Source organism: Procambarus clarkii, chromosome 6, assembly GCF_040958095.1.
Source record: "Procambarus clarkii isolate CNS0578487 chromosome 6, FALCON_Pclarkii_2.0, whole genome shotgun sequence".
Classification (NCBI taxonomy): Eukaryota; Metazoa; Arthropoda; class Malacostraca; order Decapoda; family Cambaridae; genus Procambarus; species Procambarus clarkii.
Window position 1 is genome coordinate 16,896,095 of NC_091155.1, and position 15,429 is coordinate 16,911,523.

The 15,429-nt window shown below is 42.8% G+C and overlaps 1 protein-coding gene across 1 annotated transcript in view; it reads left to right on the forward strand.

Annotated features, from left to right (window-relative positions):
- Window positions 1–3,895: 3,895 nt before the first annotated feature.
- Window positions 3,896–15,429, forward strand: part of LOC123753901 (uncharacterized PE-PGRS family protein PE_PGRS54-like) — a 32,740-nt gene continuing 21,206 nt past the window's right edge. Inside the window, exons 1-2 of the mRNA XM_069310340.1 lie at window positions 3,896–4,081; window positions 14,224–14,493. Of these exons, the coding sequence (XP_069166441.1) occupies window positions 3,896–4,081; window positions 14,224–14,493 (456 nt within the window). The remainder of the gene's footprint in view (window positions 4,082–14,223; window positions 14,494–15,429) is intronic.

A 15,429-nucleotide genomic window follows, 5' to 3' on the forward strand; every position in this document is an offset into this window, starting at 1 on the left:
TCAGTAATTTTTCTCCTATCAGACCAGAGTGTTTGGATCAATATAGTTTTGACAGCAGAGATGGGGATAATTAGATCTAATCCAACTTTATCTTTGTTACATGGTAATTTGGCTGCAATATCTGTGCCTTTATGATGGGTTATATGATTGTGTGATGGTATCCATACAAAGGAGTTTCGAAACCCTTTGCTCTGTGCAGCGATTAGGTCATTTATAATTGGTAGTATGAGGTTCTTGCTGTCGATCTTCCAGGAGAAGTTTTCGATTCCTTGAAGAGCAGACTTTGAATCACAAAATATTATTCCTCCTCCAATGTTCTTTAATGTACTGGTAGCTAGTTGTAATGCTGCTAGTTCTGCTTGTGTGTGGATCAGCCAGTTGTTCTTGACACACACACACACACACACACACACACACACACACACACACACACACACACACACACACACACACACACACACATACACACGTTCACACACGCCCACACACACGCACGCTCACGCTAGCTAGTTAGTAGTTAGTAACAGTTAATTGATTGACAGTTGAGAGGCAGGCCGAAAGAGCAGAGCTCAACCCCGCAAGCACAACTAGATGAATACAACTAGGTGAATACACACACTGACACAGTTATAACTGCCAACTAATTTGAAAAACTAGTGAAAAGATTCACTTTACTGAACGAAAATATGTGAGTTTAAGACCTGATGGTCGCCCTAGTATCAACAACTAGGTGAATACAAACTGGTGAGTACACACACTCATGAATAATTGATAACATATCACCAGTAAAACTAAAGCTGATATTAACTATGAACGAGTCAACGTGAAGAATGAACGGTTAATGAGAACTGACATTTACTCATCTGTTGAAAGTAGGAATGCCCATTTCTCTCAATCATATTCAGAGAGAATATGTTGAAGTGAATGGTTAGCATACAGTATAGCAAACTGAAGAATTGAGAGCGTTTTATATCAAAGAATAACATGGAAAGAAGTACCCAGAAGGAAGACCACAGAGGATAAAATGGACTACCTTTAGCAGAAAGAGTTAGAGGCAATTAACACGTTTATCCCTGCCCACGGATAGACTAATTCATGGCATTGGAGTAACCGCTCCAATGCTCCAATTCCGCTCGGTGCCGGTTGGCCGAGCGGACAGCACACTGGACTTGTGATCCTGTGGTCCTGGGTTCAATCCCGGGCGCCGGCGAGAAACAATGGGCAGAGTTTCTTTCATCCTATGCCCCTGTTACCTAGCAGTAAAATAGGTACCAGGGTGTTAGTCAGCTGTCATGGGCTGCTTCCTGGGGGTGGAGGCCTGGTCAAGGACCGGGCCGCGGGGACACTAAAGCCCCGAAATCATCTCAAGATAACCTCAAGATAACCTGATGACCAAACCGCACATCAGGAAATGAACAAACGACGACGTTTCGGTCCGTCCTGGACCATTCTCAAGTCGATGGACTTGAGAATGGTCCAGGACGGACCGAAACGTCGTCGTCCCTTCACCTTCTAGTGTGTGGTCTGGTCAACTTCATCTTCTGAAGTGTGGCTTTAGTCTTCATACCTTCAACCTCGTTATTGTGATAATAGTATCCTTGATTACCTCGATTTGTAACACATCGCTGCAAGCAGGAGAATTACCAGAATCTTGAAAGACAGATCATTATTTTATGCAGATATTCACAAAAGGAAACTAAAAGAAGGTACTAAACTACTTGCCGGTGCATCAAGTTGCATACTATGCAGACTGGCATAGTATAAGACTATGCATAAGGCATAAGACTGGAAGGAAGAGGTTAGTAAGGCCTCTATAATTCATCCCCAGCATCATTTCAGAAATAGAAAAATCTTGCCTCATATACCTAGTCAGAGGAGACAAAGAAAGACGCCCAGACAGCATATTTGTCGGCTGTCGGAAAACTTTCGACACATGAGACTCGTGCACAAGCTGGATAAAGAGGCAAGTGTGACTGAGAAGGTGAATTTGTGGATACGGGATTACCTAAACAACAGAACACCGAGTCACCGTGAAAGGAGTAATATGAGTGGTGAGATGTTACCACCGGAGTCCGACTAGGGTCACTGCTAAGACCTTTCTCATATGCCACGGATGACAAGTCTTAGTGCAGAGGTGTTTGGAAAATTCTAGTCCATAGGATTTTCTAGAGGAATAGACTCCATTCTTATGCTGCTTGTTAATGACGCAAAAAATAAGGATTAATATGGCAGATAACTGCAGTAAATTACCGGATGATATGAATGAGCCGAAGGAATGATATCTTGAGAGGTTATCTTGAGATGATATCGGGGTTTTTAGTGTCCCCGCGGCCCGGTCCTCGACCAGGCCTCCACCCCCAGGAAGCAACCCGTGACAGCTGACTAACACCCAGGTACCTATTTTACTGCTAGGTAACAGGGGCATAGGGTGAAAGAAACTCTGCCCATTGTTTCTCGCCGGCGCCTGGGATCGAACCCAGGACCACAGGATCACAAGTCCAGCGTGCTGTCCGCTCGACCGACCAGCTCCCCCCATGATCAATGAATGTGTATTAGAGCTTAACTCCGGCAAGTCAATGTTATGAAGCTTGATGCTGATAACAGGAGGACGGACTTAAAGCACCAAATGGTAAGCAATTCTCCTGGAATGAGGAACAGTGAAGACTTGGGAGATATGTTATCACTCATGAACTGTCTTTCATGAAGCCCACATCAAATCGATACCATCACCTCTGCATGCTTCAGTGGCCAACATATTTACCTCCTTAAGAAACCGGTTTACGAATCATGCAAAACCTTGAATATCACGTACATCAGACTATTTCTGGTATATGCGGCCGCAACATGAAATTGACAGTCCTTCCTCCGAGAGAGAGATGGATGCAAAGAGAACTCTATGAGAATTTAATTTCCAGTCACTGTAATATATGTCGCCGTAGACATGATTACTACATACAATATTCTCAGATGAATAGACAAGACATAATGTTTTTATTAGGTGCTCCAATAACATTTTGCGTTTCACAGGCTCGTGATCCTATAGAATAGTCAACTGACGCTCAACCTCGCAAGCACATTTCAGTGAACACACACACACACACACACACACACACACACACACACACACACACACACACACACACACACACACACACACACACACACACACACACACACACACAGATAACTGTAGTAAATTACCGGATGATATGAATGAGCCGAAGGAATGATATCTTGAGAGGTTATCTTGAGATGATTTCGGGGCTTTTTAGTGTCTCCGCGGCCCGGTCCTCGACCAGGCCTCCACCCCCAGGCCTCCACCACCCCCCACCTCTGGGGGCCTCGTAGCCTGGTGGATAGCGCGCAGGATTCGTAATTCTGTGGCGCGGGTTCGATTCCCGCACGAGGCAGAAACAAATGGGCAAAGTTTCTTTCACCCTGAATGCCCCTGTTACCTAGCAGTAAATAGGTACCTGGGAGTTAGTCAGCTGTCACGGGCTGCTTCCTGGGGTGTGTGTGGTGTGGAAAAAAAAAGTAGTTAGTAAACAGTTGATTGACAGTTGAGAGGCGGGCCGAAAGAGCAAAGCTCAACCCCCGTAAAAACACAACTAGTAAACACAACTAGTAAACACACACACACACACACACACACACACACACACACACACACACACACACACACACACACACACACACACACACACACACACACACATACACACACACACACACACGCAGTTTCAAATGTAGATATGACAGAGCCCAGTATGCTCAGGAATCTGTACACCAGTTGATTGACAGTTGAGAGGCGGGACCAAAGAGCAAAAGGTCATCCCCCGCAAGCACAAATAGGTGAGTACACACACACACATACAACTAAGCTAGGAGAGCTAAGATGCTGGACGTGGTAAGAAGACACTTTCTAAACCAGCACATCAAGGAACCAACAAGAATGAAAGGAGAAGATGAACCAAAAATGCTCGATCTGATATTTACCCTAAATGAGTGCGATATAAGGGAAATTAAGATAGAAGCGCCCTTGGGAATGAATGATCACAGTGTACTGAACTTTGAGTACCTGGTAGAGCTAGGAATTATCTCCCCCAAAAAAGAACTAGGAAACAAAAGGCTGGCATACCGAAATGGGAACTATGAGGAGATGAGAAGTTTCCTAAGGGAAATACCTTGGGACACAGACCTCAGAGCTAAGTCGATACAACACATGATGGACTATGTTACCCAAAAGTGTCAGGAGGCAATAAACAGGTTCATCCCAGCCCAAAAAGGGAAAAATCCGAGAAGCAAAACAAGAATCCATGGTATAATAGTGCATGTATGGAAGCAAAGGAGCTGAACAAAAGGGCGTGGAGGAACTTCCGGAATAACAGAACACGAGAAAGCAGAGAGAGATACCAGAGAACCAGGAATGAGTACGTCAGGGTGAGAAGAGAAGCAGAAAATAATTATGAAAATTACATAGCAAACAAAGCCAAGACCGAACCGAAGCTACTCCACAGTCACATCAGAAGGAAAACAACAGTGAAGGAACAGGTAATGAAACTTAGAACAGGCGTGGACAGGTATACAGAGAATGACAAAGAGGTGTGTGAAGAACTCAACAAAAGGTTCTAGGAGGTCTTCACAATAGAACAAGGTGAGGTCACTGTTCAAGGGGAAAGGGAAGTAAACCAGGCGGCCTTGGAAGGGTTCGAAATTATGAGAAAGAAGGTCAAGAGACACCTGTTGGATCTGTATGTTAGAAAGGCTGTTGGTCCAGACGGGATCTCACCATGGGTACTGAAAGAGTGTGCAGAGGCACTTTGCTTGCCACTCTCCATAGTGTATAGTAGGTCACTGGAGACGGGAGACCTACCAGAAATATGGAAGACGGCGAATGTGATCCCAATATGCAAAAAGGGCGACAGGCAAGAGGCACTGCACTACAGGCCAGTGTCCTTGACATGTATACCATGCAAGGTGATGGAGAAGATTGTGAGAAAAAACCTGGTAACACATCTGGAGAGAAGGGACTTCGTAACAAATCGCCATCATGGGTTCAGGGAGGGTAAATCTTGCCTCACTGGCTTAATAGAATTCAGGCCTACGACCAGGTGACAAAGATTAAGCAAGAAAGAGAAGACTGGGCAGACTGCATTTCATGGATTGTTGGAAAGCCTTTGACATAGTACCGCATAAGAGGCTGGTACATAAGCTGGAGAGACAAGCAGGTGTAGCTGGTAAGGTGCTCCAGTGAATAAAGGAGTACCTAAGCAATAAGAAGCAGAGAGTTACGGTGAGGGGCGAGACCTCAGATTGGCGTGAAGTCACCAGTGGAGTCCCACAGGGCTCTGTAGTCGGTCCTGTCTCGTTTCTGATATATGTAAATGATCTCCCAGAGGGTATAGATTCATTTCTCTCAATGTTTGCTGATGTTGCCAAAATTATGAAAAGGATTAAGACAGAGGAGGACTGCTTGAGGCTTCAGGAAGACCTAGACAAACTGCAGGAATGGTCGAACAAATGGTTGTTAGAGTTTTACCCAATAAAATGTAATGTAATGAAGATAGGTGCAGGGAGCAGGAGGCCAGATACAAGTCATGCCAGATGACTTGTATAGATGTCATTAGATGTCAGGACACTTCGTGTGTCTATCAGTTCAAAGCATATTTCACTTCTCTGTTAACTCTCCCCTACAAAAGTCTTAGTTTGCACTTCCATAAGACTACTTTCATATCTGGGTAAGCGTCCTCTCTGTCACAGTTCTTCATGCATTTCACTAGATTGCTGATTGAGGAGTTAACATGACACTATTTTTAAGTTTGAGTTATTGGCTTTGCATTGGAAAATTGCTTCGCTTCTTTGTCTCCTGCCGCTGGTGACGAGTTGGCTGATATAAGAACCTTTCAGATCATATTCTCTCCTCTTTCAATTACAGTCTCGCAATACTCGCTTTGCGGAGGCTTCTCATTGTTATTGTGTGTCGACGCTCTTATATTCTTGCTATTCTACAGTAATTGTGGGAAATGAACAAGAAGTCTATGTTTACACCATCACCTTTGATCTCTGGTCTTGCAAGAGCTGTTTGTGGGTCAATATTCACACACACAAACTCACACACACTCAAACGGAAAGGTATTCCTTGGGATACAGAATTATAGTGTCCTCCTCCTTGATACAGGAGTATAGTGTTCCCCACTATACACTAGTGGGAAGAGTGGGTGAAAATGGATATAGGAAAGTGAGCTTTAAGGTAATGTACTCAAACATCAATGGGATTCCCAATATAACAAGTGAACTGGCAGAAAGGGCTCAGGAAGAAACCCCAGATGTAAAAGGACTCACAGAAACAAAATTGTCAGGAGTCATAACATACCCTGTTTCCAAAGGACTACTATATAGTAAGGCTCAGGAACCTGTACATAAGTTGATTGACAGTTGAGAGGCGGGACCAAAGAGCCAAAGCTCAGTTAGGCGAGTACAGGTAGGTGAATACATCTACACACACACACACCTCAGAGAGTGCAGAAGCACTAAATGTGCCAGTGGATAAGGGAATATCTAAGCAACAAGAAACAGCGAATACCTGTGAGGGAGGGAAGACATCAGAGTGGCGAGATGTCACCAGCGGAGTCCCACAGGGCTCTGTATTTGGACCCATCCTGTTTCTAATGTAGGGAGTAAACGATCTTCCGGAGGGTATAGACTCATTCCTCTCAATGTTTGCTGATGATGTTAAAATTATGAGAATAATCAAGACAGACGAAGATAGACAGAGACTACAGGATGACCTGGACAAACTGGAGGAATGGTCTAGAAAATGGCTACTAAAGTTCAACTCAGGAAAGTGTAAAGTAATAAAATTAGGCGAAGGAAGCAGGAGGCTGAATACAAGGTACCATCTAGGAGGTGAAATCCTGCAAGAATCAACTGAGAGCAAGTTCTTGGGGTTGATAGCACACCGAGCCTGTCCCTAGAAGCCCACATCAATAGGATATCATCAGCGGCATATGCTAGATTGGCCAACATACGAACTGCTTTTAAAAACGTGTGGAAGGAATCGTTCAGGACCTTACTACTTATGTCAGATCAATCCTGGAGTATGCAGCTCCAGCCTGGAGTGTTACCTAGTTAAACACAAGACAAAGTTAGAGAAGATTCTGAGGTATTCCAACTGACTAGCCCCAGAACTGAGAGGTATGAGCTAGAAGGAAAGGCTACGGGAGCTAAACCTCACGTCCCCGGAAGACAGAAGAGTAAGGAAAGACACGATAACCACTTACAAAATTCTTAGGAGAATTGATAGGGTGGACAAAGACAAACTCTTTAGCACGAGTGGAACACGAACAAGGGGAAACAGGTGGAAACTTAGTACCTAAATGAGCCAAAGAGACATTAGAAAGATTTGTTTATCAATGTCAGAGTAGTTAACAAATGGAATGCATTAGGCAATGATGTGGTGGAGGCCGACTCCATACACAGTTTCAAATGTAGATTTGATTGAGCCCAATAGTCTCCAGAATCTGTACACCAGTTGATTGATGGTTGAAAGGTTGGACCAAAGAGCCAAAGCTCAACCCCTCAAACACAACTAGGTGAGTACACACACACACACACACACACACACACACACACACACACACACACACACACACACACACACACACACACACACACACGCAAACACACTGAACCTCACGTCGATGGAAGACAGGAGATTGGAGAGACCTGATCACCTCCCCTGGGCGAGGACGCATGAGAGCCGAGTGGACAGCGCTTCGGATTCGTAGTCCTGTGGTTCCAGGTTCGATCCCAGGCGGAGGCGGAGACAAATGGGTAAAAATGTTTCTTTCACCCTGATGCACCTGTTACCTAGCTGTAAATAGGTACCTGGGAGTTAGACAGCTGCTACGGGTTGCTTTTGACAGCTGCTACGGGCTGCTTCCTGGGAATGTGTAACTAAAAAGGAGGTCTGGTCGAGAACAGGGGCCGCGGGGACGTTAAGCCCCGGAAATCATCTCAAGATAACCTCAAGATAACCTCATACAAGTTTCTAAAGGAAAATGTCAGGCTAGATAAATATTATTTAACAAAGGTGGTACTCGGACAATGGAACAAAGGTGCTAATTGAGTTCCCAAATAGGCCATAGAGACATTAGAAATAACTGTTTCAGTTTCAGAGAAGTTAACAAATGGAACGCACTTGCAGTGATGTGGTGGTGACAGATTGCATTAGGAAGTGATGTGGTGGTTACAGACTGCATTAGGAAGTGATGTGGTGGTTACAGACTGCATTAGGAAGTGATGTGGTGGAGACAGACTGCATTAGGAAGTGATGTGGTGGTTACAGACTGCATTAGGAAGTGATGTGGTGGTTACAGACTGCATTAGGAAGTGATGTGGTGGAGACAGACTGCATTAGGAAGTGATGTGGTGGTTACAGACTGCATTAGGAAGTGATGTGGTGGTTACAGACTGCATTAGGAAGTGATGTGGTGGAGACAGACTGCATTAGGAAGTGATGTGGTGGTTACAGACTGCATTAGGAAGTGATGTGGTGGAGACAGACTGCATTAGGAAGTGATGTGGTGGTTACAGACTGCATTAGGAAGTGATGTGGTGGAGACAGACTGCACTAGGAAGTGATGTGGTGGAGACAGACTGCACTAGGAAGTGATGTGGTGGAGACAGACTGCACTAGGAAGTGATGTGGTGGTGACAGACTGCATTAGGAAGTGATGTGGTGGTGACAGACTGCATTAGGAAGTGACGTGGTGGAGACAGACTGCATTAGGAAGTGATGTGGTGGAGACAGACTGCATTAGGAAGTGATGTGGTGGAATCAGACTGCATTAGGAAGTGATGTGGTGGAGACAGACTGCATTAGGAAGTGATGTGGTGGAGACAGACTGCATTAGGAAGTGATGTGGTGGAGACAGACTGCATTAGGAAGTGATGTGGTGGTGACAGACTACATTAGGAAGTGATGTGGTGGTGACAGACTGCATTAGGAAGTGATGTGGTGGAGACAGACTACATTAGGAAGTGATGTGGTGGAGACAGACTGCATTAGGAAGTGATGTGGTGGAATCAGACTGCATTAGGAAGTGATGTGGTGGAGACAGACTGCATTAGGAAGTGATGTGGTGGAGACAGACTGCATTAGGAAGTGATGTGGTGGAGACAGACTGCATTAGGAAGTGATGTGGTGGAATCAGACTGCATTAGGAAGTGATGTGGTGGTTACAGACTGCATTAGGAAGAGATGTGGTGGAGACAGACTCCATACACAGACTCCAGATACACTCAACATAACATGAGGGCCTCATTTCCGTAACTTATTCCTAATCGTATGGAGAGTGCATTACTGGCGCTTCCACTCTGGAGAGCCGGGTGTGAACTAATGAGACGAGTACACATGGGATACATAACACGGGGGATACATAACACGGGTGATACATAACACGGGGGATACAAAACACGGGTATTATATAACACATAAGTCTAAGTGACTCTTGAGAATGTTCAGAGCCATCAGTGAAGATTACAGAGCGAGACATTGTGTTCAGGCCAGGCATCTTCCTATTGTGTTTCCTGAAGGTTTCACCTTTAGTCAGTGTCAAGTAGAATTACTGAAAACGAAGATAACAATTCTAAGATGTTATCTTGCTCACGAAGAGCAAGATAACTGAATTACTATCACATGTTATTAGACATGAGTTATTATACTTTTTACTCTGAAAATTAAGCATTATATTTTTTTTTTAAATGAATGATTAGAAAATGGGGGAGGAAGGTTGATTATTTTGTATTTAGGATTAATTAATCCTAAATAAAATTAATTAATTAATTTTAGGATTAATTATTAATTAATTAATTAATCCTAAATAATTTATTTGGGATTAATTAGGATTATTATATGGGGCAACTGACTGTGTTTGGGGGTCTCTTGCCCCTTCCCAACCCTTCTACCCTTCCAATTTCTTTTCCAATCTGCCAATCTCGTTCCCAATCGTTCATCACTTCTCTTCCTTTCGTTCCTTCTGCTGCCACCGTTTCCATCTTTCTCCCGTTCATCTCCTCTCATTCCCAGTCGGTCTATGTTCACTCTCTCTCTCTCTCTCTCTCTCTCTCTCTCTCTCTCTCTCTCTCTCTCACTCTCTCTCTCTCTCTCTCTCTCTCTCTATCTCTCTCTCTCTCTCTCTCTCTCTCTCTCTCTCTCTCTCTCTCTCTCTCTCTCTCTCTCTCTCTCTCTCTCTCTCTCTCTCTCTCTCTCTCTCTCACTCTCTCTCTCTCTCTCTCTCTCTCTCTCTCCCTCTCTCTCTCTCTCTCTCTCTCTCTCTCTCTCTCTCTCTCTCTCTCTCTCTCTCTCTCTCTCTCTCTCTCTCTCTCTCTCTCTCTCTCTCTCTCTCTCTCTCTCTCTCTCTTTCTCTCTCTCTCTCTCTCTCTCTCTCTCTCTCTCTCTCTCTCTCTCTCTCTCTCTCTCTCTCTCTCTCTCTCTCTCTCTCTCTCTCTCTTTCTTTTCCTCCTCAGAAAATTTAATGTTATACGAAGGACTGAACAAAAACAGCTAAAATCCTACTTAAAAACGCTGTCTGAAAATCACAGGGGGAGGTGGGGTTACTACAGATGCCAGTATTTCTTAAAGAGAGGCACTGGGGCTGACCCTCGACTACCCTACGACAGTCATATAACACCTTCACTTCCCCCTCCACGAGTCACCTTGCAAAATTTGGTGACGCTAACCCCACCCGTCTGGCCTCCTGCTTCAGACACTCATTCATTTTAATAGTTATAGATTAGCTTATTACTAATAACACTAATATTATTATTACTGATAAAATCCGTTGGAGCCGTGATGAGGATTCGAACGCATGCGGTGAGTGTTCCCAGGCCCACGCCCTAGACAGCCAGGCCACGACATGGTATAAGGATTGTAACCTGGAGTTCTACGGAACACATTAGGGTTTTCTCATTGATATATGACCCCTAGTGTGATTACTCTCTGTGGATTATTACTATTCTTATTATATTATTATTATTATCAACCAGGGAATAACTAGCCCACTTTAGATATTAGATTCCAGTAGCTGCTAATGTATACCATTATATACTTTAGGTGACAATGTCTGCCATTATATAATGCTGGTAATGGCTATACCATTACATAAGTCTGAATGACTCGAGCATCACGAGGAAATCTTCCCTTGTCATCAGCTCACCTGATTGTTAAACAACTTTCTCCATGATTCAGAGCACTTTCCCTTTCTAATTAATTTTTACTTTCGTGTCTTGCCCTTCACTCACCCACCACTGGTAAACTTGTCAACTCAAACTCGCTGCAGTACTTCTAACAAAAATGATGTCAAGGTTAATCACATTATTCATTTAACAATCACAATCTTCTAAATGATGAATATCACAATCAGAAACTATACAAATGAAGGTTCATATATATATATATATATATATATATATATATATATATATATATATATATATATATATATATATATATATATATATATATATATATATATATATATTTCCCTCGCCAAACCTCCCTTACCAGAATTATTTTGCATTCTATCCCGAGTTTCGCCAGCGATTTAGCCTGGGTTCGTATCCTGGGCGGGAAGGATTCACTAGGCACCAATCCTGTGCCTATGATTGTGCACAAGATATAACATATAACACATCTTGTTATACGTAATATTTTATATCCATATAACATATGCTATATTATATATATGTTATATCCTCTGTTTAGCCAGCAGTGAATGAGTATTTTGGTTGTTAAACGATTTTGCGCGTCGTATTCCTGAGATAATAAGATTAAGGACTTGCCCGAAAGCTATGCGTGTTAGTGGCGTGACAAGAATGTAAAAAATTCTTCTATATAACTCTTAACTATTCTTCTATATAACTATATAACTCTTCTATATAAATAAATTATAAAATTATTTAGCAGAGAGGTAAGGTGATCTGGGGAAATGAGCAAGCCAGTCCGATTGTATAGCACTTGGAAGCGACATGAGGATAATGACTTGGAATAGACAGGACGAAAGGATTGTTACCCAACCATTTGGACGGTCGGGGATCGAACGCCGACCTGCAAGAAGCAAGGCCGTCGCTACCTTTGGTGATTTTGACAGCTGATAGGTATTGATCCATATCTTCAATGTACGTGGCGAAGATGTCTACTTAGAAGCTGTAAGTGGATGGATATGTCTCTATACAAGATGTAAGTGGATGGAGATGTCTCCTTAGAAGATGTAAGTGGATGAAGATGTCTCCTTAGAAGATGTAAGTGGATGGAGATGTCTCCTTAGAAGATGTAAGTGAATGGAGATGTCTCCTTAGAAGATGTAAGTGGATGGAGATGTCTCCTTAGAAGATGTAAGTGAATGAAGATGTCTCCTTAGAAGATGTAAGTGGATGAAGATGTGTGTCTAAGTGAAGGGTTTAACATTGTCAGGTGATTCTTCACTTTAACGTCTGCTGGCGGGTGATGTTAAGGTGAAGAAATAACGTTTTTGAGTCCAAAGTTAAGGACAAAGTTATGTGTGTTGTGTCATAGTGAGACCAGAGGTACAGTGACAACCTGTAGTGCCACTGTAACCTGGGAATACGTACACCGCAGCTTGTAGTGCCTTTGTAAGCTTGGTATGACAGTACCTGTGTAAGTTTACCTGCTTGATGGGGTTCTGGGAGTTCTTCTACTCCCCAAGCCCGGCCCGAGGCCAGGCTCGACTTGTCAGAGTTTGGTCCACCAGGCTGTTGCTTGGAGCGGCCCGCAGGCCCACATACCCACCACAGCCCGGCTGGTCCGGAACTTCTTTTAGAAAACAGTCTAGTTTTCTCTTGAAGATGTCCACGGTTGTTCCGGCAATATTTCTTATGCTCGCTGGTAGGACGTTGAATAACCGCGGACCTCTGATGTTCATACAGTGTTCTCTGATTGTGCCTATGGCATGGTATGAATTCAATTGGTATGAATTGGTATGAATTAAAAAATTCCTTTAGTACCACTCTGACTTAGACCCATGTACACAGTAGCCTGTAATGCCACTCTGAGCTAGGTTTGTACTCACCTACTTGTACTCACCTAGTCGTTCTTGCGGGGGTTGAGCTCTGACCCTTATTTTGTCCCGTCTCTCTATTGTCAATCAACTGGTGTACAGATCCTGAGCCTACTGGGCTCTATCATATCTACATTTGAAACTGTGTATGGAATCAGCCTCCACCACATCACTCCTTAATGCATTCCACCTGTTAACTACTCTGACACTGAAAAAGTTCTTTCTAATGTCCCTGTGGCTCATTTGGGTACTCAGTTTCCACCTGTTGCCCTTGTTCGCGTACCTCCCGTGATAGACAGTTTATCTCTATCTACCCTGTCAATTCCTCTGATAAATTTGTAGGTAGTGATCATGTCTCCCCTTACTCATCTGTCTTCCAGTATCGTGAGGTGCATTTCATGCAGCCTTTCCTCGTAACTCATGCCTCTTAATTCTGGGACTAGTCTAGTGGCATACCTCTTAACGTTTTGTACACAACAGCGTACAGTGCCTCTGTGAGGTAAGCTTGTACACAACAGACTACAGTGTCACTCTGCCATCGTATACCCCAAACAGAGGTAACATCATCTGTGTTGAAAAGGAAACTGGTATCATGAGATTCAGTAAACCAACGTGCATTAACCTCAGCTGGAGTAAACCATCTTATGCAAAGTTAAGTAAACTCTTCACATAAATGAATCCAACCAACGTAAACTTCGGCAACAGTATAATTAACCTGAGTTAACAAGCGAGCAAACTATCTTGTGTAACCCTCAGGTGAGGTAAACCAGCATGTGAAAACGTCAGGTAAACCAACCTAATTAAGCTAAAGTACACCACCCTCTGAATTAGCCTCAATTGTGGCTAACCAACCTTTGCACACTTCAGCTGGTGTAAACTTTACGTTGAGAATACCATCTACATGTAGACTAACTTTGCAAATACCAACTGGAGTAAACAAGCTTTTATAAAAAACGTAGAGTAAACTAGCCTGTGTAAACTAAACTTCACCTAGAGAAAAAGCAAACTGCGTTTGCTTCTACTAGTTAAAAGCAACTTAGAGAAACTTCAGGTAGAGTTACCCAACCTGTGGTGTAAACTTCAGCTAGAGTTACCCAACCTGTGTAAACTTCAGCTAGAGTTACCCAACCTGTGTAAACTTCAGGTAGAGTTACCCAATCTGTGTAAACTTCAGCTAGAGTTACCCAACCTGTGTAAACTTCTGCTAGAGTTACCCAACCTGTGTAAACTTCAGCTAGAGTTACCCAACCGGTGTAAACTTCAGCTAGAGTTACCCAACCTGTGTAAACTTCAGCTAGAGTTACCCAACCTGTGTAAACTTCAGCTAGAGTTACCCAACCTGTGTAAACTTCAGCTAGAGTTACCCAACCTGTGTAAACTTCAGCTAGAGTTACCCAACCTGTGTAAACTTCATGTAACACGTAAAACACGTAATACGTAACACGTAACATGTAAAAACAATTTTTTTTTTTCTCGATTACTCAATATGAACAATTGATACAAACAACAAAGTTGGCTCTGAACATCTGTGTAAAGAACATCTGGACACTTTTGTTTAAATGTTGAAAAACAGACTTAGAATCAATACTTTATAAATGTTGAAAAACAGATTTAAAATAATTCTGGTATAATATATGAAAATTTTACTCTATAAATTGGTCAGTAATCAAAATCGAAGCCCCTGTGACATTGTTTAAGCCCTGAACAAACGGTTATGGAAAATTATGTTGTGATACTTTTGCAGAATGTTTGAACACAGGAGAGGCGGACCAATATAAACATTGACACTTCTAGTGAGTGAGAACACTTGGCTGTACAGTCAGCTGAAACCTGTGATATAGTATAGGATTTTTTTTTTATTTTTAGATACATGTAATAAACGTTAGGTGTGTTCCTTAACATGTCAAGGTTGACATTGATGGGGAGTGGGTAGTACACGGATGTGAACTTGATAGTTCCGTAGTACGCTCCCGGATGACTGAAAGTTCAATCTGAAGATATAACTTTAATGTTTATGTTTGAGCACGGTGTGGCCGGCTCTAGAGGACACATGGACTTGGCTAGTGAAGAGCCAAGAGAGTTTAATAGCTAGTCTTTGATGGTAGAGTAGGGACATGTTATTTAGCTATGTCAGTAAGGATAGGATGTATGTTTCTTGATGTTAGAGGATTGCTGTCAGTTGACAGCTGAGAAACTTATGAAATGTGAACATATTTATTATGATGTTGGACTGTTATTTGTCAAATTTTATTAGTTAGGTTAGCTTTTGTTTGTGGCATGAGTTGAATTCTGGGTTTGGATACTAAACCTCGTGATTTTTTAACAAATTAACAAGGTTTACTAAGTGCTT